The 23,491-nt window shown below is 41.2% G+C and overlaps 1 protein-coding gene across 3 annotated transcripts in view; it reads left to right on the top strand.

The window, feature by feature from the left end:
• Window positions 1-13: 13 nt before the first annotated feature.
• Window positions 14-23,491, top strand: part of ADK (adenosine kinase) — a 278,700-nt gene continuing 255,222 nt past the window's right edge. Inside the window, exons 1-2 of one of the 3 annotated variants that reach the window (XM_032694367.1) lie at window positions 14-148; window positions 15,176-15,250. In XM_032694367.1, coding sequence (XP_032550258.1) covers window positions 84-148; window positions 15,176-15,250 — 140 coding nt within the window. In that variant the 5' untranslated portion in view covers window positions 14-83. Of the gene's footprint in view, window positions 149-1,374; window positions 1,407-8,576; window positions 8,738-15,175; window positions 15,251-23,491 lie in introns of those variants that run through there. The other 2 variants (XM_032694368.1, XM_032694369.1) reach the window with 2 other exon arrangements.

Raw genomic sequence — 23,491 nt, forward strand, 5'->3', positions numbered from 1 at the left:
TGCCGGCGCGGTCGGCGGGGCGGGCCGGGGCCGGCGGGCGGGCCGAGGGGAGCCGAGCGCGCCGCACGCCGCTCAGCGCGAAGATGGCAGCGGGCGAGCCGCAAGCCAAGAAGCTGAAGCTGGAGCAGAAGCAGCAGCAGCAGCTGAGGTAACGGGCGCCCTGGAGGGCTTTGCTTCGCCGACAAACCCCGGCGGGTGCCGGAGGGTCGCTGGTGCCGCCGGTGCTGCCCCCGGGCGGAGGGCGAGACACGTGTGGCGCTGCAGAGTGGGCAGAGTCCGCCGAGAGGGTCCCGCCGCGCTGTGCTCGGCCGGGCCGGGCGCGGGCGGCCCCGCCGGGCACCGGGCGCACGTGGAGGCGGCGGCGGGGCCGCCCTGCCCTGGTGCCGCTGCCCGGCCCGGCCGAGCCCGGGGCTGCCCCCGCCCGGGACGCCCCCAGCCGGGGGGGGCGGCGCGGGGAGCGCGGGCCCCGCTGTGCCCCGCGGTCGGGCCGGCCCGTGTCAATGGGCTGCCGAGCACCCGCACGGGGCCGTGCGGGGGAACCCAGCGCTGCCCGCGGCGATGGCCCCCGGCGCTGGAGCGCAGCCTGGGCTGTCACCCCACGTGCCTCCCCTTTGGAAATAAATCTCCGCAAAACGCCCCGGTTAACACCCGTGCGGGGGTCTCTGTCCCCTTTGTTGAGGAATTCAGTTATCTGAAAATCCACGTTAACAGTTACATTTTCTTCAGGACATGTGGAGTATTTTTAAAATGTTTTCTTGTTGTAAGAATCCACGCGATTTACTATGCTTCCTCCTTTCAGTGATTGCTATATAATGTCACTGTCTGAATCCCATGTGACTGATGGCCTGCACAGACGCAAGTCATTTATTTTTAAACGTCATAGCAGAAAAATATAGGCTTTCTCAATGCAGGATGCATGGGCAAAATGAGCACTCTGAGTACTGAGAGCTATAGAGCAGCTTTTGTTGGTGCAGTTTGAGGTTTGTTTTCTGAGGATTATTCATACATGAATATAATTGTAAGATAGCTGATTTCCTTCCAAGTATTCAGTGTGTGAAGAGGATTAATGACATAAGGCTTGAAAGGTCCAAAATTATCTTGGCGATAACTAATAACTTGCTCAAATATAGCATAAAAGACATGTACTTTAGTACTGAGATGAGAACAGACCTTTTTGGTACTGATGTCCTTACTGAAAGAGCTAATCCTATTAAACTTGTCAAAGTCAGGGTACTTGCTTCTTTGGCAGCTGAGTGACTTTTCAAGTTTAATAATAGTTGACAAGCTAAGATGCAGGTAGTGGAAGAGGAAAAATGTAACTGAGCTCTGAAAGCAAATAAAGGGCAGGCAGCAGGATAAGATTGGAGTCAAAGAGCAACAGCTGTCTCCATGGACCTTAAAGCAAGGTGGGTCAAGAAGCTGGCAACTGCAATGTTTCTATTTATAAAGCTTATGAGGGGAAATGGCATTTTAACATGAAACATGAAAAAAATTAGAAATTTGAGAGCGTTATTGGAGTACTGAGTTAAAAGTTTAAAGGTTGTTTTACAGTGAAATGAAAGGCCATGGTGACGTGCTCCAGTAAAAACTGATTAAACTGAAAATGCTACTTCTGCAAGGCATGATAAAACATGAGAAACGTTGATAGAACTTGTGTAATCTAATTCTGTTGCAAGTCATTTCAAGACGAAGTGTAAATAGACCCCAGCTCTGTTTCATAAGAGGAGAAATACCATGATTAATTGGTGATCAATAAAATTAATGTTTGTTGCGGGCCACAGGTTGAACTTATCAAGCTGATGGTGGTTGGACTAGATTTGGCAGATCTCAGCACTCATTTGAATGTAGCGGTAAGAACGTGTTTGGCTTAGTGCTGTGGTGGGACTTAAAAGCCGGTACAGAAAGTACCAGAATGATGGAGGTTCCATGGCTTCATTGTTTTTTGTAACGAGGTTCAGTTGTTAATGCAAAGCATTGCTACATGTGCTTGGAAACACTTCATCTACGGATTAGAAGTGAAAAATCACTGGAAAATTTTGGGAGCTAATAACATTGTATTTATTATAGCAGGAATTAGAGGCGATTGTAGAGAACAATTCCTTGTTCTGAACATCTAGGTCTGAGGCTCTCCAGCCTCTTCAGAAGACCATGTCTAATGGATTCAACAAGGATGGTCACGTACTTTGTTTATCCTCCTATATGATATCAACCTGAATCTTTCCTGTGGCTACCATGAAAACTATTTAGTGTAAAAAAAAAAATGACATAATGACATAAAATAATTCTACTCTGCAACATAAGCTGTACCTCATCAACAGTAGCTAACGTTTCCTTCCCTTGGGTTTTTTTTTGTCATCATTTTCTCTCTCAAAGTGGCACCACAGAGGTTTCGTGGATACATACTTTTGACCCTTTTGATCTTTTCAGACAAAGGAAAGCAAATATTGCTCCCTTGTGAGGTAGGCAAAGCTGACCGGGTTCATGAAGCTACAGTTGTTTGAAAGCAATATAGGATGGCTGGCTTTTGCCACCCAGTGAGCAGCACACAAAGCCCCAGACCCAAACTGGGGTTCCCAGCTCAACAATGCGTTGTGCTGACATTCATCTGCTCAGAGGCAGGTTTTGCATTGTCTTTATTGACAGGTGCAAATCCCCAGTACAAACCAATGGGCTTTAGGCAAGGCCATTAATGTGTGCTGCCTTGTTTCAGGCTTCTGACTGCATCTCTGCTGTGTGAAATAGAATATCATTGTGTGTGTGTCAACTGTACTGTTTGAACAGAAAATAGGCTTGCAAAACTGCAAACGGCTTGTCACTGAGTGGCAGCATCAACTTACTAGAAACATCATGAGGTGTTACTTTACAGGAGAATTACTAAGGATTTGTGTCCTTTTATATTTGGTTTTGTGTTGGAAGTCTGTGAAAACTGCAACCAGACTTCTGCTAACAGCCTGGTACAATTACAAAAGAATTTGGGCCTTCTCTGTAGAAATGTTTGAATTGACATGTACATGTCTGTATAGAAATATGCATGTTTGTTTTTTCCCTCTGCACACAAACTTGTGAAGTCCCCTGTGCTGCATTATGGTCTTCTGGCTGTTCTGCAGCTGCTGTATTGATTGAATAGTCATGACGTGGCTGGTTGTTTGAACAAATCAGTTTATCTACAATAAGACAGTGTAAGCATTGACTTTCACAAATACTTTATCCTAGAAGTACAAAGTACAATATTCTTCTTCTGTTATTATTAGGCGTCTCTTTCTTTTCAGAATAAATTATCAAATGCTCTGTGCATAATTGTTATCAAAAGCAGTCCTTTGTCATCACTGTTCCACTATATTTTAGACAGCTTGATACTAGTGACTGTAAAAATATCACTAATTTCATGCATTTTTAGTTTTTTTAATAAGCTGACTTTTAATTTAGCTTATTTCTTCATCAGTGCTTTGCAAATGGAAGAAGATTCTGAATATTTTACATTAGCTGTGACAAAGCTTTCAGTTAGAATATAGTAAATTGTTTTTCTTCCTCTTTTATTATCTCTTGCTTTTTTTTAAATTTCACCTTGCTCCCCATTTGTATTCATTTCAGTTGCCATCTTCATGGCTTATAGTCTTCTCACTTTCCAGTTTCTTATATCTGCAAATACAGGTTAACTTTTTTCTTGTTAGTACTTGTAATGTCCTCAGTACAAAGTACTGAAACTCTAGCACTTTGCTGAGTTTGTTCCCAGAATTAAAGCAGTAGAGTTTTTCTTCAGAGGAATATTTAGAGCCCTGTAGAAATTAGACAAAGAAATACTTTTGAAGACACTAGCAACAGACCTTGCTAATTTTGCTTTATTTAGGGCATAACAGCAGTAACCTTCCCTTCCAAGGTGTCTTGACAGAAATATATCCAAAACTGGAATGACTTGCAGTGTGGAAAGTACCCAGCTCTTATAGTTCAGGCACTGGTTTCCATTGTTCAGATATGTAACTCTCAAATTACTGTTCAGGTTGACACGTGTCTTCACCCAGCCTTTGATGTAATCCTGTGGGATTTTTGCACAGCATGTGTCATGTTTCCATAGTTTTGTGTTCTTGTTTTGGAGAAGCTTGTTAGGGTGTTTTCATCCTTTTAATTGAAGTAATTCCTTGCTTTACTGTAAAGGGGTGTGTAACCTGAGGAAAGAGGAGGTCGTGGGAAGGCTCTTTGTTCTCTGGACCACAAGCATGGCTGGTGTCTCTCTCTTTCCTTACTGCAGCCCACCTGGCCAGAAGAGTCATACTGAGGAGCAATGATGGTTTAGACATAACAGCTTTTGCTAATATCCTGTAAAAATGGACACCTCTGACTTGCTGTGCTGCCTCCCTGAAGTCAACAGGACTAGTCCTGTTCCTGGGGCTGCTTTGCAAGCTGGATTACCTGTGGGAGGAGGGCCAGTGCAAATAGGCCTATTTCATCTTGGGTCTTGAAGTTCCTGTGATTTTTATCTGATATTTCTGAGTTCCTTCTTGTTCAGCTAATGAAACCATTTGTGCAGAAGTACCTAATTGGATCTACTGATATTGCTTATAAACAGACCAGAAAGATGCCCAGAGAAGAGACTTGAGTGAATGTAGAATTAGTTGAATATGGTGTCAGTGTAGCACTGTGAAATTCTGTAGAACAAGACCTTTTCTTACTCTGCTGTTGCTGAGGTATGTTTCATGTGGAAATGTTTGAAGCAAAACTCTAGCTTGTGATTCAAGGTTGTGGTATTGAATTTTAGTAGTTACTTACACAGCCATGGTACACAAATATTTCACAAAACCAGTTTCAGAAGCAGGGAATGGGTTGCTATCTAAAGGTCATTAATTAGTATTTGCTGACAGTGTATTGGAAAACCTTATCCTCTTGAAAAAAAGTAAATTGAACTTGCAGATACAATGTGAACACTGCTTTTTTTCAAGGCTGTTCCTTTTCTATTTACATAAATTCCTTCTTAGAATATCAATTTATTATTTATATAATATGTATAATAGTAGCATAAAATATTATTATTTATATAATATCAAAGCATTTGTGTGAAGGAGAGAAGTCTTTGGGTATTACTCAGAATTCAGGGAAGGGAAAGGAATTTTTTCCATTTTGAACTGTAATCATTTCCATAATGATTGTTTGACCACAGTCAAAGCTGTTCCGTGCTTGAAGGGTATGGTAAAATAAAGCTACTCGCTGGCTTTTTGCTACCTTGAGATTTCATTTACAGTGCAAGATTGTTGAGGGTTTTTTTCCTTGTACATTCAGTGGTACTAAGCAGCTGTAACTGTCTCAAGGGCTATGCTATTGGATTAGAATAAGATAGAAAAAAAGTGTAGCTCTCTGTAATATACTGAAGACTTAGCAGATTTATAGACTTTGCTGCCATAGCTAAATGGTCTGTGAAGCTGCATGAAAAGAAATGCCATGATGTTATCAAATGTTAAAATAATAAAAAAAGATTTTTAATACTTTGCAAGTAGAACCCATACAGGAAAAAAATGTATTTTATGCTGCAAAATATTAAAATCTCTCTGTAGAAAAGTTTTCAAAACAACAACTTTTATAGTAAAAAATACCTGCAAGCTCTGCAAAATATTGTTATTGAAAGAGAATTTGTGGACTTGCTGCTCAGTAGTCCCGTTTCATAATGTCTGCTGGGGCTGTTATGTAAAAGATCATCCTTCTGTCTTGCAAAGATAGAGTGGGCAGCTTATTGAAGATCAACCTTAGTTTTGTACTTTGAAGAAATTGAGTGAAATGTGGGGATTAATGGAGAATTCTTTTTTTATATATTGTAAACTGGATGATTTATACCAAATATTTATGGTGTAAAACATAACACATTAGTCCAGTGCTAAGGCCTAGATTGCCTATATCTCAGATACCCAAGTTACAAATATATGAAGTGCAGAGTTTCATGAACTACTTTGATAAAGTACAATTTTAAGTGTTCTCACGTGCTTTCCTGATGTTTTATCAGGTAGGGGTGCAGTTCATTTTTCATTCATACTGTGCTCGAAAGGAAACATTGTAGTGAAATCACCTGAGGAATAGTCGTTCATCACATATGGAGAAACCCACATTGTTCTCTGTTGTGTAGGAACAGAAGCAGGTGAGTGAAATTGTGGCTAGACTGATCAGGCATTATATGTTTTTACATGCAAAAGCTGTGCATTTCATGTTTCTCTCAGGGTTTTCTGAAGCCAAATCACTTGAAGGCAGTGTCAGCTGCCCCATGCAAGCAGAGGGAGTTTGGAAGGTGTCAGGAAGGCTGCCAAGCATGTACAGGTGTGACTACGAGTCAAACCTGTGGCATGAGCATTCGGTTAATCTATGGATGACCATAAGTGATAACTGACCATTTTACCAGGGATACCCTGGTTGCTGTTTCTCCACTTACATGGTCAAGATGTCGAGAAGTTCCCTGGCAAGTGACCAAAAAAACAATGATAGGTGGTAGTAGGGGTAGGTGATGTCTCAAAGATGTCAGTGGAATAGAAAGTGTCAATAGAATCTGTGGGTATGTGATAATACAAGCCAGATGATTGGGCACTAGGGAATAGCTGGAAGCTTATCAAGTGCTATTGATAGATGTTTTTGAGGTGTCATACATGCTATTTCGTGAAAAGCTGTTAAATTTTCTTAGAAAAACTCTTGCTGAAGTGGTAAAAAGTTAGAAACGTTTGATGGTACCTCATTTGGACTCTGTAGCTTAATATTTGTAATAGGCAGCTGTATGTTGCAAATTACTATAAATATAGATGATGGTTAAGTATTATATCTATTTTCCTCTATGTATCATTATGTGCTTGTTGAAGTCAGGCAATGATTTATGAGGGAATCTACAACTTGATTCTTTTAAAAAATGTTTTTATTATTTAGAATACAGCGATGAAAGCAACAAGACCAAGCTGTGTTATATAGTTATGTAACTATAGTTATATACAATAACAGTAGTTATATAACTGTTGTTATATTTGCCTGTGATGGGATCTCCTCCTCCCCCCACCTTTTAGGTTACAAAACAGAAGTTTGGCTATTAAGCACTGAAATTGTCAAACTAGGGATAATAAATTGTTCAACATGGATCAGAGGATACACCCGTTATATATCCAGATACAGTATTGGCATTTCAATAGAGTTCAAAATCCTCCATTGGGATCTGGGGACCTGTTGCACCCTGTGTTGCAACAACAGTAAGGGCATGGATGTATTTTCCACTCCAGTTTGACTTTTCAGGACCCCTGACACACTTAAATAATGAGAATTTTGTGGTGAGTTCAGTAAGTGATGACTATTTTTTGAGTGTCCATTTTAGAGAACGTAGATTTGTCCTATATCAGATATTGAGCATAAATTTTCCTGTTTTCTTCATGTGACTGTAGGTCCTTGAACATCATGAACATGTCAAATTTTGGCATCGTCTCATCTGCTACACCAGAAATAGTTGGAAAGTTTGGCTTTAATTTTTCTGAGTACAATATTCCCATTTTGTAGATGGAAAGGAAGGGAAACTTTGAACTAATAACTGCATGATTAGGAAGTTGTAAAGTTTAAATATTTAGTTAGAGGTGACACAGCAATACTTAACAGTGTGGGATTCGCTTTTGGCAAAAACAACCTATTGACCTCAGTTTCATGAATCAGTGCTTCTGGAGCTGGTTAACAGAATAAGTGCCAAATACGCACAGGGTGGCAGTAACTTTGACAGCCAAATGATGAGCAAGAATAGAAACCTGGCTTTACCGAGGCTTTTCCTTTCTGACACGGCAGTTCTGCCAGTGTGGGGCGAATGAGGAAGGGGCTAGGCAGCGACGGGCTGCCCTTTTCTGCCCGCGTTGCCCGTGTCTCCCCCCGTGCCCTCTGTCCGGCTGGCACGGAGCGCACCACAGGTGTCCGCGGGCGCTGCCGCAGCCCGGCCGTGAGGGGATGTGCTGCGCGGGGCTCGCCCGCCCGGAGGAACGAGGTCACCCGGGACGGCTTCGAGTCTGACCCAACGCACATTCAGACAAAAGGGATGAAAACGCGTTCGTGTCAAGTGTGCAGCGATCGCCGATCGCGTGTCGGGACAGGGTCAGGGCGCAGCCGGGGCGGGGGGTCCCCTCGGGAGCGGTTCCCACGGCCCCGTGACAGCCGAGGGGCAGCGCTGCCAGGGGCTACGCTGGCCATCTTTACTGTGGGCGGTGCGGCTGGAGCCCCGCACCTCTGCGCGACCGCCACTAAACTTGGTGTTTTGGTTTGTTTTTTTTTTCCCCCAATTGTCGCTGTCGCCCTCCATCGCCTCCCGGGCTGGGAGCGGTGACAGCGGCGGCAGCAGCAGGAGGTGTGTGGGAGGCGCGCGCTCTCCGCCCGTACCAAAGATGGCGGCCGGGGCGCCGGGGGTGCCGTGCGGGCGGCGCCGCTCGGTACCGGGCGCTCCCGCACCGGGGCGCGGGGCCCACCGCCAGCGCCCACCGCCAGCGCCCCGCGGCTCCGCGCGCCCCGCGGCCGCCGCGCAGGGCCCGGGCCCGCCCCCGCCGCCCGCACGGCCAATGGCGGGACGCGCGCGCGGGCGGGGCGGGGCGCGCGGGGGGGCGACCGAGCGCCGGCCGCGGCTCAGTCGCGGCTGAGGCGCGGGCGCCGGGCGGAGAAGGGACTCTCCTGCCGCCGCTGCTACTGCTGCTGCTGCCGCCGCCGCCGCCAGCGGGGCTCCGCCGCGGGCGGCCGGGCGTGGAGCCATGGCCACCCTCAGGTAACGCCGAGCCCCCGCGCGGCGCCCGCGGCACAGCCCGGCGCCCCGGGGGAAGGGGCGGCGGGCGCTGATGCGCTCCCGCAGGCGGGGCGGGGGCGCCCGGCGCGATGCTCCGCCGGAGCCGGGCTCTTCTGCCGGCGGTGTAGTCGGGATGCGGGGCAGCGCGGCTTCGTCCCATCGCTCTCCGTCTGCCGCGAGTTGGTTTGGCGGCTGCACGCCCGCGCCCCCGGGGCGAGGAGGGAGAGCTGTGCCGGTGCCCTCCCGGCGTCCCAGCCCGGTGCGGTGGGGACACCGCTCCCGGGGTGCCGCGTTGGCTCCTGGCGGGCAGGTGGGCGCGCCCAGCCGGGGCTCCCGGCGGCGCCGGGCGATGCCGGTCCCCAGAGGCATCGGGAACCGGAGCCCCGAGCCGCGCCGGGCCGGGCCGGGCCCGCGGGGGGTCCCGGGGCGGTGTGCGGGGTCTGGAGCGGCGTCGCTCGGCGGCGGTGCCGCTGTCACAGGTAGCGCTGGGCGCGGGCGGCCGCCGCGGGGTCCCGCCCGTGGGCGTGGGAGGACGGGTGTTGTGGGACACCGACAGCCGCATTTGAACCCTGAACTGTCGCTGTGGCTTGCCGTGACTGAGACCTAATTTTAAAAGAATCTTGAATAACGAGAAGCAGGGTCATAATAGCAGGCTGGGCTCTCGGCACGGTGTTGGAACTGCGGTGGTGTCAGCCTGTCAGCGATCCCTGTAGATCCCTGTAGAGTGACAAACTTCACATTCAGTGAAAGGAGTTACTGTGACCAGTTTTTCTTCATAAAACATTTCATCTTAAGATGGGGTTTTATTGTGAAGTAAACCAGTAACCTTCATCATGTAGTTACTTTGATCAGGCCTTCAGCTACTAAAGAAACGTTTAAAATTAAAACTTAAAAAGCTCAAAAAGTTCAATGATCATTCAAGGCAATTCTCCCATCTCCTCTCTCCACCCTCCAAACTCTGAGTATCAGGTCTCACACTGTTTCTGACCGAGACAGTAATTCTGAAATTGCAGTAGTATTTCATTGTTGGAGCTTGTGGAGTTAGTGCAGCTGTGTAAGGAGCTGTGTAGTGGTGGAACAGTTTTTTTCCTGCGACAGCCCTGCTTACATAAGGCCGAGGCTTTTAGGCTTGGCTTCAAAGTTGGAACCTGTGAGTATGTTGCTGTAGAAAACTATGAAAGTTTCATAATAAATGAAATCTTCACTGAAGATGTTCGTCTAAGTCAGTATGTAAATAAGTAACTGCTTAGCCAAATATTGCATTTGCTGAAGACCTAAGTAAGGAAAGCATGTGAGCAGTCCTACAACCACTTTGTATGTTTAAGGTCTATATGCTAAAGTGATTTGCTGACAAGTGATGCAAGGGAAATTGTCTGAACTCTGAAATCATGCAATAACACTTCTAAGATACTTTTGTGTCAGATAAGTTATGGTTAATTGTAAATATCATCTTACTTCTAATGATTTTACATAGGTAAGTGGGATGAGAGAAGGATGCTCTTAATCAGTAGCTTATAGCTAGTCAAATGCTACGAATCTGGTATTATTGCTGTTTTTGCTTTAACTGAATGTATAAATGATTTTTTGTACGTTCAAATCTTGTGTTATGTGATGTTCAACTCTCTTCCTTTGTGAGTGAAATGGATATGCTGAGAGTAGGCTTAAAATGTGCCTTGTTTGGCCCTACATTTAAGGGCACAGTCAAACACTTTAGAGGTATTAACATTTTTGATCTTACAAGACCATATCTTAAATTTGTAAATGGAAGACTAGGCGTACAGCATTCTGCCATGCAATTGCACACTCAGATGTCTCAGTCATGTTTTATTAAGGCTTTCTGACTTGCCAGTATCCAAAGGCCCAAAATACTTCTCTGTCTCTGTGCCAGTAACTAATAATAAGCTTTCACTGATATTTTGATGTTGCTCATCCATGGCAGTGTGCAGCAGCATGGGATGATAACAATATTGTGTGATAGATATTGTACTGCTAATGTTCAGCAGCCAGCTTGAATCAGGACCATATTTTTAAAAATGCCTCCAGCTGTAGAGCATGATATTGGACCCAGCTTTCCAGATCATTCAGTTGGTGTTAATTTTGTTGACTTCTTAAAAAAGGCTCAAGGATAGCTCAGTACTGTTGTGGGCTCTCGTTTGTTTGGGTTCGTTGTTTTGTTTGCATCCAGTTTGGTTTAATTTTATAACTTCTGCAACTTGTGGTAGGAGTGAGGTGTGAAATACAGGCCATTTGTGTAAAATCAATCATCTTGGCAATCTTTGAACAAAATGTCATAATTAACAGCTGAAGATTTATTTATATTTAGTGAGTTACATTGCTTGAACTTCTAATTACAACTCACACTCCATCTAGTCCAAAGTTAAGTGACAAACTCATAAAATATAGTCTGTTGTCAAGAGTTTAGAATGCAAATGTGGTGTACATCAAAGCTTTCTGTAAAGTAATTGGTGTTGCCATAGTCCTACCTGCTAGATGGACAGTGTATTTTTGTGCCCAAACAACTTTTAGATTTGCACGAACATCTTATTCGTAGTTTAGAGTTTAAAAAGTATCTATAGTGTTCATATATATGTACTCTGTGTGTATGTGTATGCATATACACATATACATGCTGACTGTATAGTCAATTATATATGCCCTTCATTTGTGCAGGTGAACGAGTTGTCACTTGTTTCTTGATGAGCTGAGCCAAATACTCTTTTACCATAGATTAGTTGAGTTAAGCAAGAACATCCTTCTCAGATGATGAGATATCAGTACTCCCATGCAAGAGAAGAGACTGGGGAGAGTCAAGGAGGCTGGGGAGTACTTAAGTATTTGTTCTGTGTCTGTTGCAGAGATGTGTTTCCCAAATAACCTATGTATTGTAGAATCTCATGTTTCAGGAAGTTATTGCTGTTTCCTCACTATGTTTCGTGTCTGGTTGGTTGGAAATAATCAGTGACGTTCTTGTTACTGCAGGTGCCCAGTGTGATTGAACAGCAAACGTAAAGCCAATAATGTTCAAATGTACAGTTCAAAGTCTTCAACTTGGTGATAATATAACAGTTTAATATCTCAGTTTCTTGCTCTGAAGACTTGTAAATTTAGCATTCTCCAGGATTGTAATATTTGTTTTATTTTATGCTTTTACAATATGTGGCTTTACAAAATATGCGAGATTTAAATTTTTTCTTTATTTTTACTGAGGAACACACTGTAGCCAAGTAGCTGCTGTGGCACACCTCATGGTGTGCCACAGAAAAGTGCAATAGTGTAACAGCACAGAAACTTTGCTGCCCCTTAAGAAGGGAAGAGCTATTTGCACTGCACTGAAGTGTAGCCAGTGTTGGGTTAATCAGGTTGAACATGCTAACGATTTGCACAGCCAAGTCTTCCTCTTTAACAGTAGGAACACTGGACTTTCCAGATTGCCTTTCACAAAGCTTGTGTTAGAAAATGCTGATCACAATGGTGATCACAGAATCAATTAGGTTGGAAAAGATCTCTGGCATTACTGAGTCCAACCTCCTAAATATCTGCTTAAACTTGTTGGCTGTTTAAAATTTGTGACATAGAAATTGTTTAGACTTTTCACATTTTGCCCATAAAGGTGTTTTTGTCAAATGCAGTGACAGATAAGGAAAGACATAGTCTCCAGTACAACTGGAGTGTATGGATTTTTCTCCTTTTTTGCCAATGGAGCGTTAATATCTAATTTTAAGAACAAAAGTTCTAATACCTTGGGACTTTGTTAATTCAAACATCTAGGTGAAAGAACCAAAATGGTAGAAATACGTTAGTTGAAAACACAGGGCTAGTGATCAGTGTATGTTGGCTTATGTGTTTATTAGCTTATGGATTATTATTTGCAAAAATAGGTAAACATTATAACACTGAAGTTGATTTCTTCATAGAAATCAGACAGTTAAAATAGTCAAAGTTTTGTGTGTCTGAAAAGCTGTCAAGTTCTTATGTCCTGCATTTGGTTGTGAGAAACAACTATGCTGAATTTAGGGAGAGTTTGCCCAGTATTTCAGTGGAATGTTTCTGAACATACACTTACTAGTCTAGTGATAGCTACCTTGGCTTTTAAAACTTGACCCCAAGTGGCACCCTACATACAGCCTCTGGAATACTTGAACGGAGGTGATTATAAAATATTGTGGGACAAGGAAGGCTTGGGAATGAGCAGGACTTGTATGTGATGTAAAGAGCTGCCTGGATTAAATGGCACCGAAAGTGCTAGCTCCTGCCACCGCTGACATTTAGGAGTTTGTGTGCATGTTATTGGCTTGATAGAGCTTCTGTACAAAGTTACTTGTGTTCTGCTTCAAGTATATTGGCCTGCATGTTCTGCAGCCCACATCTTGTTGAATGTTTGGTAGCTTCTATTCTGCTTTTTGGTTGAACACGGTAACTTCTTCATAGGAAGTGACCTCAACATGTCAGCTGTATTTCAGATTTTTTTTAAGTGCAGCTGCTGTTTTCTGGCATACCGTACATTTAAGTGCTGATACTTGTCTTATATAGAAGTTATCCATGTGTTTTTTTCTGAAGTGTAGGTATAAAATTGTTGATGTGTAGAATTTCACAGCACGTGAGAATCAGCTAAACATTAAGCATAGGAACATGTAGCTTGGGACAAATCTACATTCAGCACTTGGAGAATTCTGACTTCTTAATTTGCCTACAGTACAACTTATGCAATATTTAGGATTTAAAATGGAGAGAATGTTGTGTCTTGTGACTGCAACTGCAATCCCCTTTATCCTTATCTCTTCTTAACTGTCATCTGTCTCTCACTCTTCTTGTCTTCTAGCTATAGGTATAACTTATGGCTATGCTATTTAGAACACTGTGCTGTTTGGCACACTGACAAATGTATTTAGTCAGTCTTACAGGTTTTTACTAAGCAGATGTTAACTATCTCAGTTAGGAGTGAGCTGGATTTCTGGCTCTGTCTTCACAAAGCAGTATCTTCCACATTTTATTTACGGTGAAATGGGCTCTAAGAGTCTGCCTTTAAAGCTACAACAATAACTAGGATACTTAAAGCATGGTTTACTGAGCCTCAGTATCAAGGTTATTAATCATGTTTTCCATGTCTTCATTTTCAGACTTCAGAATTTTAGCATTTAATGGAGGCTAATGTGGCATCATAAAGAGAAAGAAGTTTGGGTACTTCTGGCAAGTAGTTTCAAATTTGAGTAGCTTCAAACGTGACAAAGATTTGTCCACTAAGGGCTTTTCATTGCCATTGTGAGAGGAAGCAAGTGAATGAGTTTCCAACCTCTGTTGGACACAATTCATGAGATTGTTCCACATAATTCCCTTTTTGCATGTTTTAGATTTTTTTTCTTACTCTACTGAGTTGAAATTAATGAAATCTGTCATTTAGTAGCCAGATGTTGAATCTCTCAAACATTTATCTCGTGCTAAATGGGCCAGAACAATTGAAAACTCCCTTACTTTCTTTGCGACTCAGCTAACAGTGTTATGCAGCTTTGGATAAGCTGCAGATAAACTTTGGATCCAGCTGCAGTGTTACAGTAGTACTTTTGGGGGGATGGATAGACAGGGAATATGCTTTCTCCACAAACACGTGGTAGAGACTTAGTAAAGAGGGAGGCATATTGGTGGTCTTACTGAAGCCACCTTTGATGGCCAGAGCAAGGGTGTGCCTCGCCAGCTGGAGACAGTGGCTGTTAGTTTAATCAGGAGTGTGATGGGGTTGGATGTAGTTTTAGCCTTGGAGAACAGCTGCATTCACTCCTACTTGACACTAGGCCATGTATCTAATCCTTTGGTATTACTGCATTATCACCCGAGTACATGCTATTCAGGAAAATGTAACACATGGTTTCTGAATTAGTCTTAAAAAAAAATTAGTTAAAGTCATCCTTTTCAGCTGTTTACAGTATTTTTGATGTCTTGTTTCTGTGATGGAAGTCATGGTAATGAATTTCAAATTGCTTGAAAAGTACCTCCATTCTTACCAGCAGACAGCTACAAGATGGCTGACAATGCAGAATCCATAGTGTCTTTATTTCGGTTTACTAAAACAGACTTAAATTACTAATTACTGGTCAGTAGCAGGGTAGACCCAACAACTACGTGGGTCCAGTGGAATTCTTAGAACCTGGTGTGATGCTCCCCGTGTCTAAAATTTGTTATTACAACTTGAATGCAATCCTTTAAAACGACAGAATGCAGCATGCATCTCCAATTCTTTATCTGAGTAAATGATTCTCTGTGTATATGCCAGGTCTGCATTATCTGCTGTGCTGGGCAAATTGTGTATCTTTTTGTTCCTTAGCTTTGTTCAAGAAAAACTCTTATCTCTAATAAAAAAATGTCATTAACATATTATCCTAGGAACAATAAATTAATGCAAAGCTAACTGGATTTATTTCCTTGCAGTGAAAATGTCCTGTTTGGAATGGGAAATCCTCTGCTTGATATCTGTGCCGTTGTGGACAAGGACTTCCTTGACAAGTAAGTCTTGATTTCTTTTTTTTATTTTATTGTTTTTTTAAATATCAGTTTTGTTTCCAGAATGATGCCCATAAATAAGCAGAGGGCTACCTGCTTGTGTAGTGCTAAGTTTGTGCTGATTCTGGCCTTATGCTGAAAGCAGCCAACATGGTATCTGTCATTTGATTGTTCTTGCTACATGAAGCTGTGGTGGTGGTATCAATGAAAAGCTTCAGGGTTTTCATGTGATTTTCTATCACTTATTTATTCCAGTCTCTTCATGCTGTCTTTGCTAGCCCTTAATTGGAAGCAGTCATCGATTTCAGTAAGATTTAGGTAGTTGTTTGAATCTTTCTGTGCTACTTTTGATTTACTATTAGAGCCCTCTTTTCTTGCTTCAGTGACTTTGGGGGAAATAAGCCATATCTATAACACACCAAGAGAAGTTGTGGAAATGTACCTTTTTTAAAGAATATTCCAGTTTATCAGTGAAGAACAGGAGCACTTCTTACCGAGTGGTCTGTTATCTTGCTCACGCCCGCTTGTTGTGCTACCACCCCTATAACCCTATCACTGGATTGCTTAATTGGCATTAGGCTTACTTGTCCTTGGATCAGCTTAGAGATTTGTCTTTTCCAGAGGTGTCAAATACAGTTGCTCTTTTAAATCCTTCTGCATGAGCTCCCTTTCATGTTGTTGTTGCTGACACTTTTTCTCTGATTTGTAAGTGCTCAGTAAGCTGATTTAATCTTTCAGAGTGCTTTCAATTCTTTCTTTAATTTTTAAAGTGTGAGTAATTTCTTCTCTGATTGTACTTGGATTTCTTAATGGGAATACTGCATCAAGACTAAATTTCACAACACCAGATAAAGAACAGGTGCAGAGTTTGTATTTGTGAATGTGTATTATCAGCCACAAATCTTTTGTTCTGAAGTTTTTAATAATAGCAATAATTTGTTTTACCGTGGATATTCTGTCACTCAGATTTTACCTAAAGGTGTGTTTAAGTGAAAGCGTGGATATTACAAGCTGGAGGCAAAAGACAAGAATGTAATGGAGTATATCAATCTCGAACATCTGGAATTTTAGGAATCAAGTCTACGTCTTGAGTGTTCAAAATTACTCAAAAGAGTAAATTAATCTGGTGTAATTCTCTGCCTTATGTTTCCACTGAAATAACTTGAAAACCAGTCTCTGAAAATAAAGTAATGCCCCCTCCCAACCCAACAATACCCCTGAACTAATCCTTACGAATTGCTGACGTAGAAGAGATGGTGGGATCTATACAGCAGCACTGAAATCCTGCAAGAGTGCATTGTGCTTTTCACTGGATGTGATGTGCTGTGCAGAATTTAATTTAATTTAAAAATTAGAAGTCTCGTGTACTCAAATTTGAGTCCTGTCAGACAAATTAAATTAGCTCCTGGAACAGCATATGCTCTGTGAGCGTTTCTTTACTGCCAGAATGCCTTTGTGGGGTATTGCATTATTTAATGCAATAAGCAGCCTTCCAACAACAGTTTCACAGGGGACCTGCTGGTAGTGTGATAGCTCTGCTAGTAACCTCAAAGCTGAGAAGCTTGTTTACCTTCTTCTCACGCACCTGATTTTATATCTAGCTCCCTGTTTGTGAGTGTGTGCACAGCAGTCCATTTAACAAACCCACAAACATGTTTCTATTCCAAGTCCAACTACCTTTTGCAATACTTCCTGAAATAGGAATCAAATCCCACACTTCCTCAGCTTGTGTGGGGAGGTAAAATAGCAAACCTCCTGTAGAACAACTGCTGGAATGAAGTTATCTGTTCAAATGCTGCAGGGAGGTGCAAGAACACAGACATTTCAGGACTGTGAAGCGTTTGAAAGAGAAATTGTTGATCCTATTAGATCAGTCTCTGTTTTTTCTTGTCAAAGAAGAAACATCTTTAGCCATGTAGTGTCAGCTCTTGGTATCTTGGCAACCTAGAGTCTGTTTCTCACCTCTTCAGCTGGATGGGCAGGTTTAATGAGGCCATCGGGCCAGCCGGGCTCTGACTTGAGGAGGTGGCTTGGTAAAATAAGGAAAGAGTTTAGGTAAGCACCCGTAAGAATTTTACACATATAACTTTTCCACTGTTTCTGTTAGTTTATCCTCCTCACTTGTATGATCAGTTTTAAGAGAAAATACCTTGGTTCAGGATAAAGGACTTGATGTTGCAAGTTTAATCAATGTATATTGTCAATAAAAAGGGAATATTAAAATTAATCTTGTAGCCATCTTATTTTTGTAACTTCTATTAAGAAAATGCAAATGGAAACAGCATAAGACTGTGTAGGAAGCAGTCATTTTAACAATATTTAAATGGCATACAATCCATGTTATAAATAAACCTAAATAGATAAATAAAATTTAAAAATAAATACATAATGCAGTCCTACCCCTGGCAGATTCTAAACAGCCTGCTGCCATATAATTCTGGATTGAGGAAATGAGCAGTGTTGGAGGGCTGGAGTGGGTATTTTTGGCTTGGGTTGTTTGCACAGCCCTGTCACTTTTCTTTCAAGGTGGATTTTGGTTAAATATGGGCTCCAAAGTCTTTTACTCACTTGACAAGTTTTGGAAAGCTTTAAGCCTTTCCTTGACTATTTATAGGAGAGGCAGGCTTAATTTGTATCACAACAGAACTTCACCATGCCTGAGCTTTTCAGCCCATGTCAGCAGTCTGGCCTTACCTGAGCCAGAGAAGCTTTGAACTCTGTTAGGTTGTTGTGTCTTCTGGGCCCCATTTCTTATCTCTCTTCAGGGAGACAGTCTGAAAAAGTGTTAGCAATGTTGATGGCACTGTTGAAAACTGGTGATACCTCAAGCCACTTCAGTTTCTGTTCTCAGAGCTGGAAAGCAGTCTTAAAGAAAATATAGTCCATTGTATGTTCTTGTTCTTTTTTAGTGTCTGCATGAAAGAAATATCAGAAATGAATTTTGGTTTTGTTTTCGTATCCTTTTAATTTGCATTAACTCCATTACCGAACAGTATTTTTGTTTAATTTTTCTAGGATGGAGATACTTGCTCAAAGAGCAGCTTCTTAGGGATGGGAGGGGAAAGAATAGAAGAAGGATTGATGCTTTGTGGGTGAATTGCTAACTATAGCTGTGCTTATCTGTGAAAATAACTTTGCTAACAGGTATTCATGAAAGCTTTTGGTGTACTCAGTTCTACCCATGACATTTAACAGGAATGATTCCTTCACCTTCTGAATCTGTAACAGACATTTAAGAATAACTTAATCTATACTACATATATTAAACTCTGATAAAGTGGACAAAGAAATTCTAAATTAACATGCCAAAGACATTTTAAGAGTTTGTGGAAATTCTGTACTGCTAACTCCTGTAAATACTCCGATGTCCCGCTGTTAAAAGTTAGTAGATGGCCTGTGTTTCATTGTTCTCTCTAGAGCACTGTTTTGCAAATATTCAGTTTTTGACATTTACCTAACTATAGTTAATTTTTTGGCCGTAGGGATCTGGTCATTACTTGTCATCTCAAGTGCACATCCAGCAGTTGAGAATTGTGTTCACAGTATGGATGTGAACATTGCTGTTGTCCATCATTTGAGTCTATGAATACCTGAATTGAGGAGGAAAAGAGAATCAATGCTGACAGATTCATGATGACAGAATTATTATGCCAATCCTGAAACTCCTAAGTATATGATAACCAGTATCTTCCCTAACTGATCAGTGGGAAGGCAAGGAAAATATTTGTAATCACCAGCACCTTTATAAACAAGTAAATATCTTTCAGCCCATGCTCTTGAAAAGGAGTGGAGATATAGGGGAAAATTATGATATATGTCCTATTTATCACATCAAGGTTAATGAATCTCTTTGCTTTGTTTCACTCTACTTTCTGGGCTCTTGACCAGAGCCATGATCTCATGAGTTGAGGTATGCTTACTACTCTGGCTGCCAAATTCCATTATAGTTGTAACCTCCAAACTGATTATTTTATCACCGTCATAGTCCAGGATTACAAGTTTCTATGTGATTACTTGTTAGTTGTCAAAGCAGCCAAGGATTTTTCTCTTTATGTCTTTTTTTTCTTTAAAATTAGCATGTGTGGCAGTCTTTGCAGAAGTTCATTGAAGATGCTCAGTGAAGATCTGTAGTTTTTAATAGCTTTCATGCCCTCTACCATCTGCTCCTTAGTTTTCTTCCCTGCCTTATCTGTGCCACTGGTGTAAATACAAACTGTGTTTAAATCAAGAAAATGGGTTTATATTCTTTTTACTCTTCACTGGAAAAACAGGTTTGAAGAAACAGGAAAAGAAGAATTAAGTGAGTCTTTGAAGTCATGCTGATGATTTCTGTATGAAAAGAGAATATCACAGTGAAGGAAGAAATGCTGTCATTTTGATCCATAATTTCACAAGTATGGATATGGATCTCCTGCAGTGTGCTGTTGACTTGTCTGCAGCACTGAAAGTGGTTGAGTCATTTGTGGACTCCCAAGATATTGGTTGGCTATCCTACACTGCAGAGTACTGTCAGAGGGTGATGGGTTAGTTAAGCACAAACATTAGTAATGAACCAGTTTTGACATCTAGTGAGTTAAATATTCTTGTTTGAGGCTGTTCTAGTGTTTGCCATGAATGAAGTGAAGATGTACATATTTAATCTTTTTCCATTCTTGTGGGAATTTGGATTATAAATTAGGAAAAGGTTTGCAAAGCAGCTTCATTTGAAAATGATGGAAAACCTCTGCTTATTCGTGTTAAATTTAGGTTGGTCTGTATAAGCTGTGGTGTGTGTTTTTCTCAACATGTTCAGTTTGTTACCTTTGCTCCCGTCTAGCAGAAGCCTTTGTAACTTCCCATAGTAAAAAAAAATCAAAAGACCATTCATGCAGTTAACTCTCATAAAGTGTCTAAGGGTCCAAATAGCTTTTAGACAATCTGAGGTGATTCTTTTTTCACCAAACTCAAATTTCAACAATCTTTAAGACTCCAGTGCAAAGCAAGCCCATTCCCAAAAACGCATGCTGGAGTGAGCTTGAGGACTGAGAAAGACAAGTGGTGATTCTGTATTAGGAGGTTGCAGGATCAAAGAATGCACAAGCTGCAGATATGGACTTTGGTGCCAGATTTAAGTGTGGACCTCTGCTCCCCCCAGGCTTCCAGCCTTTTCAGTTTCACTAATACGTTTACTTAGATTCTGTGCTTCATCAGCTCTCTGGGACAGCCTGGTTTTGGCTGAGACAGGGTAAATTTTCTTCCTAGTAGCTGCTACAGCGCTGTGATTTTTGGATTTAGTAGGTACTGTCTGTACAGTGATGAATGTATGGAAAGTACATAGTAAGAACTTTAAAACCTGTCCCTGAAAATTTACCCCTTTACCCCAGCCCCCTAGAAGATAGCTTGCTGTGTGATGTTCCATTGTTTCAATAATCCTGGTGAAAGATTTCTCCTGAAAGTATCTCTTGCTTTGGCTCATTTGGCAGAGAAGTTGAATAGCTGAAGGTTGTTATTACCTTGTGTTTTTAGTTCTATTTCTAGAAGTCAATTTAACTTATCTCAGGGTCTGAACATAGAACATTTTTGAAACTGTTGAGTCAAATTGCATCATCTGACTGCCAGTAAATTATAATAACTTCAGTGTTTGCTCACAAAAACTTAAGGTAATAATAACTGTCTTAAGAAGATCCTCTCGGTACTAATGTGCCTAAAAATTTGGTAGTATTCCTGACAACATAAATAGATCTTTCTACAGCCCTAATGATTTCTCCTAGTGCATTTATTTAAATGTGGAGTTTAAATGAATGAAAGATTTTAGTTAAGCTCCATTTAAGAAAGGCTATTTGAAAAATCTACTTGTGGAATGACAGTGTTGCATGACGAGCTGTGATGTTTTCAGGGTAGATGGAGCTTGAATAATGATTATAGAGGAGCTTGTAACTGCTAATTTACCTGTAAAATAGGATGTAAGATGCTCATGAATAGGAAACACTCCAGTCTTTATTGTGTGTTTCCACTTTCTTAAATTCTTGTTTAGTAATAAATTGCAAATCATTAATTCATTTTTTTTTTTTTCCATCCTTCAGAAAACTTGATATAATGCATGTCAGTAGATCATGTCTGGTTCATGAATTATAACCATGAAACACAACAGACTTACACACAGAGCTTATCTGGATTTTCCCTTCACTCACAACTAAAATTTGTTTAACAAAACTTTGGGACTTGCATTACAAGACAAATGATGAAATACTGGGTTCCATTTGCCTCCTCAATGCAAACAAGGAGCTGTAAGTGAAAGAGCTCTGTGAATTAAATAAGTGTCTCTGTTTTTAATTAGGCAATAATATTAGATGACAAGACCCTTGCTGAAGATGTCTTTGATGGAAAAAGCTGGCTCTTTTCATTAGAAAACTGAAATCAATCCAAAACTAGATGGTAAAACTTTCTGTTTGAAAGTGGTACTTGCTGTTTGTACTGAGAAACTTTTCATATTGGAGTTTCCTGATTATACAATCACAAGATTGATTTTTATTTAGGATGTGGTAGATAAAAATTGTGATTTATGTTCCGGGTATAGTTTTAAGCATTCTTTTTAATTACAGGTTACTAAGATGTGATTTTAATACTGTTTTCCATTCTCATCCTGCTTCTCTGCACCCAAATTTCTAACAGCATAGTGCAAATTGGAGGGTTTTCTTCCATAATATAGAGAAACAGTTTGATTAGTTGTGATTTGAGGAATAGAAAAGCCCAGTAAAAAATGAAGAATTATTTATCACAGCCTTAGTTTTTTTTACTCTAGCCGAAATTGATTTGTCATCTCTTAGAAAAGACTTTTTAGTGATAACATTTTTGAAGTGGTTGAAATACCTCCTGCTTTTTTAAAACTTCAGTTTCTAAAAAATAAGATATTTAAGTAAATTATAATGCTCATTACTACTTGATTAGTTTTGCTTTGTTCAGGTCAGGCAATATGCAATCTCAGTAGTTTTTCTTCCCAAATTATGTTAAAGTGAGAGAGATTCTGTCCTTTGTTTGGAAATTAAATACTAATTGTTTCTTTTAAATACTAACACTTCTCTTCAGTAACTTGCTGTTTCATCAGTCTATTCCTGAACAGTGTGCAAATACCAATCAGTGTTCCAGGTTGTATCTGGATGTAACTGTATCCTAAGTTAGGAGGTGCTTATGCCTCCGATGATCCCTGATACTGTGGCTTGTGCTCTGTGGCACAAAACCACGGCCAGGCCTGCTCTGTGCTTTGCCTTGTCCTGTCCTGTTCCATTCTGGAGTGTTGCACTTGTGGTCTCTGCTGTAGCCACAGGGAGAGGGTGGAGGCAGCCTGCCTTCCTCTTAATTACTGGTGTTCTTGTTTTCTCTTAGTCAAGAGCTGGAGAAGGGTAAAAGCACTCTTTTGAGTGTTTTACTTTATTTTTGTCTGGGCAGAACCTTCAGTACTCCAAGTCACTGGAAATCTGGTTGTGTTGTAGATTCAGGATGTTACGAAGCCTGCGGTTCCCTAATAAGTTCAGATTAAATGCAGAGCTGGGACAAAGATTTTTTTCATTTCACAAACCCTTGATTCCTCTTTTTAATAAGATAATAGAATATTTCAGTGAAAGTGTTGTGTTAACATAACAATTTTCTTCATTTTTAAGTTCTACTTTAAACTTGTATGTCACATGACTACTAGGGAGCAATGGCTAAACAGTTTTTGGTGATTATTTTTCCAGCTTGCTTCAGTCATTTTTTTCCTTTTATTTTTTCCCTTGTTGTGATGTGACAGCAAAAATGATTAAGTTTCAATGCAAGAATCTGAGGTGCACGTGACAAAGCATAAAGGGGAGCATACAACTGCCTAATATACAGTCATAAAGTTATCAGCTGTAACAAGTGAACAACAGCAAGAAGTTATAGAAATAGAAATATTACTATGAACATTCTTTCAATCCTTGTATTGTTGAGGCTATTTTTTTCTTTGGTGTTGAGGCTGGATTTTATTATTTTGAAACAACAGGTGCTTCCCACTAGTAGGGAAGATATGTGATAAAGATTGCTGTAAAATTAGACTATTACTCTAGTCTGGAAGTGTACAGTAAGCTTCCTTCAGGAGAAGTGAAACTATGACCAAATTCACTTCCAGACCACTCCAAGTAAAGGTGGCATGCAGTCTCAACTAGGAATATTAAGTTCAGCTGAGTGTCCTACATGGCTTCAAACTAGCATGCCATATCTGTTCTTTTTCAAGACAAGAACTGCAGTCAC

Source organism: Chiroxiphia lanceolata, chromosome 8, assembly GCF_009829145.1.
Source record: "Chiroxiphia lanceolata isolate bChiLan1 chromosome 8, bChiLan1.pri, whole genome shotgun sequence".
Lineage (NCBI taxonomy): Eukaryota > Metazoa > Chordata > Aves > Passeriformes > Pipridae > Chiroxiphia > Chiroxiphia lanceolata.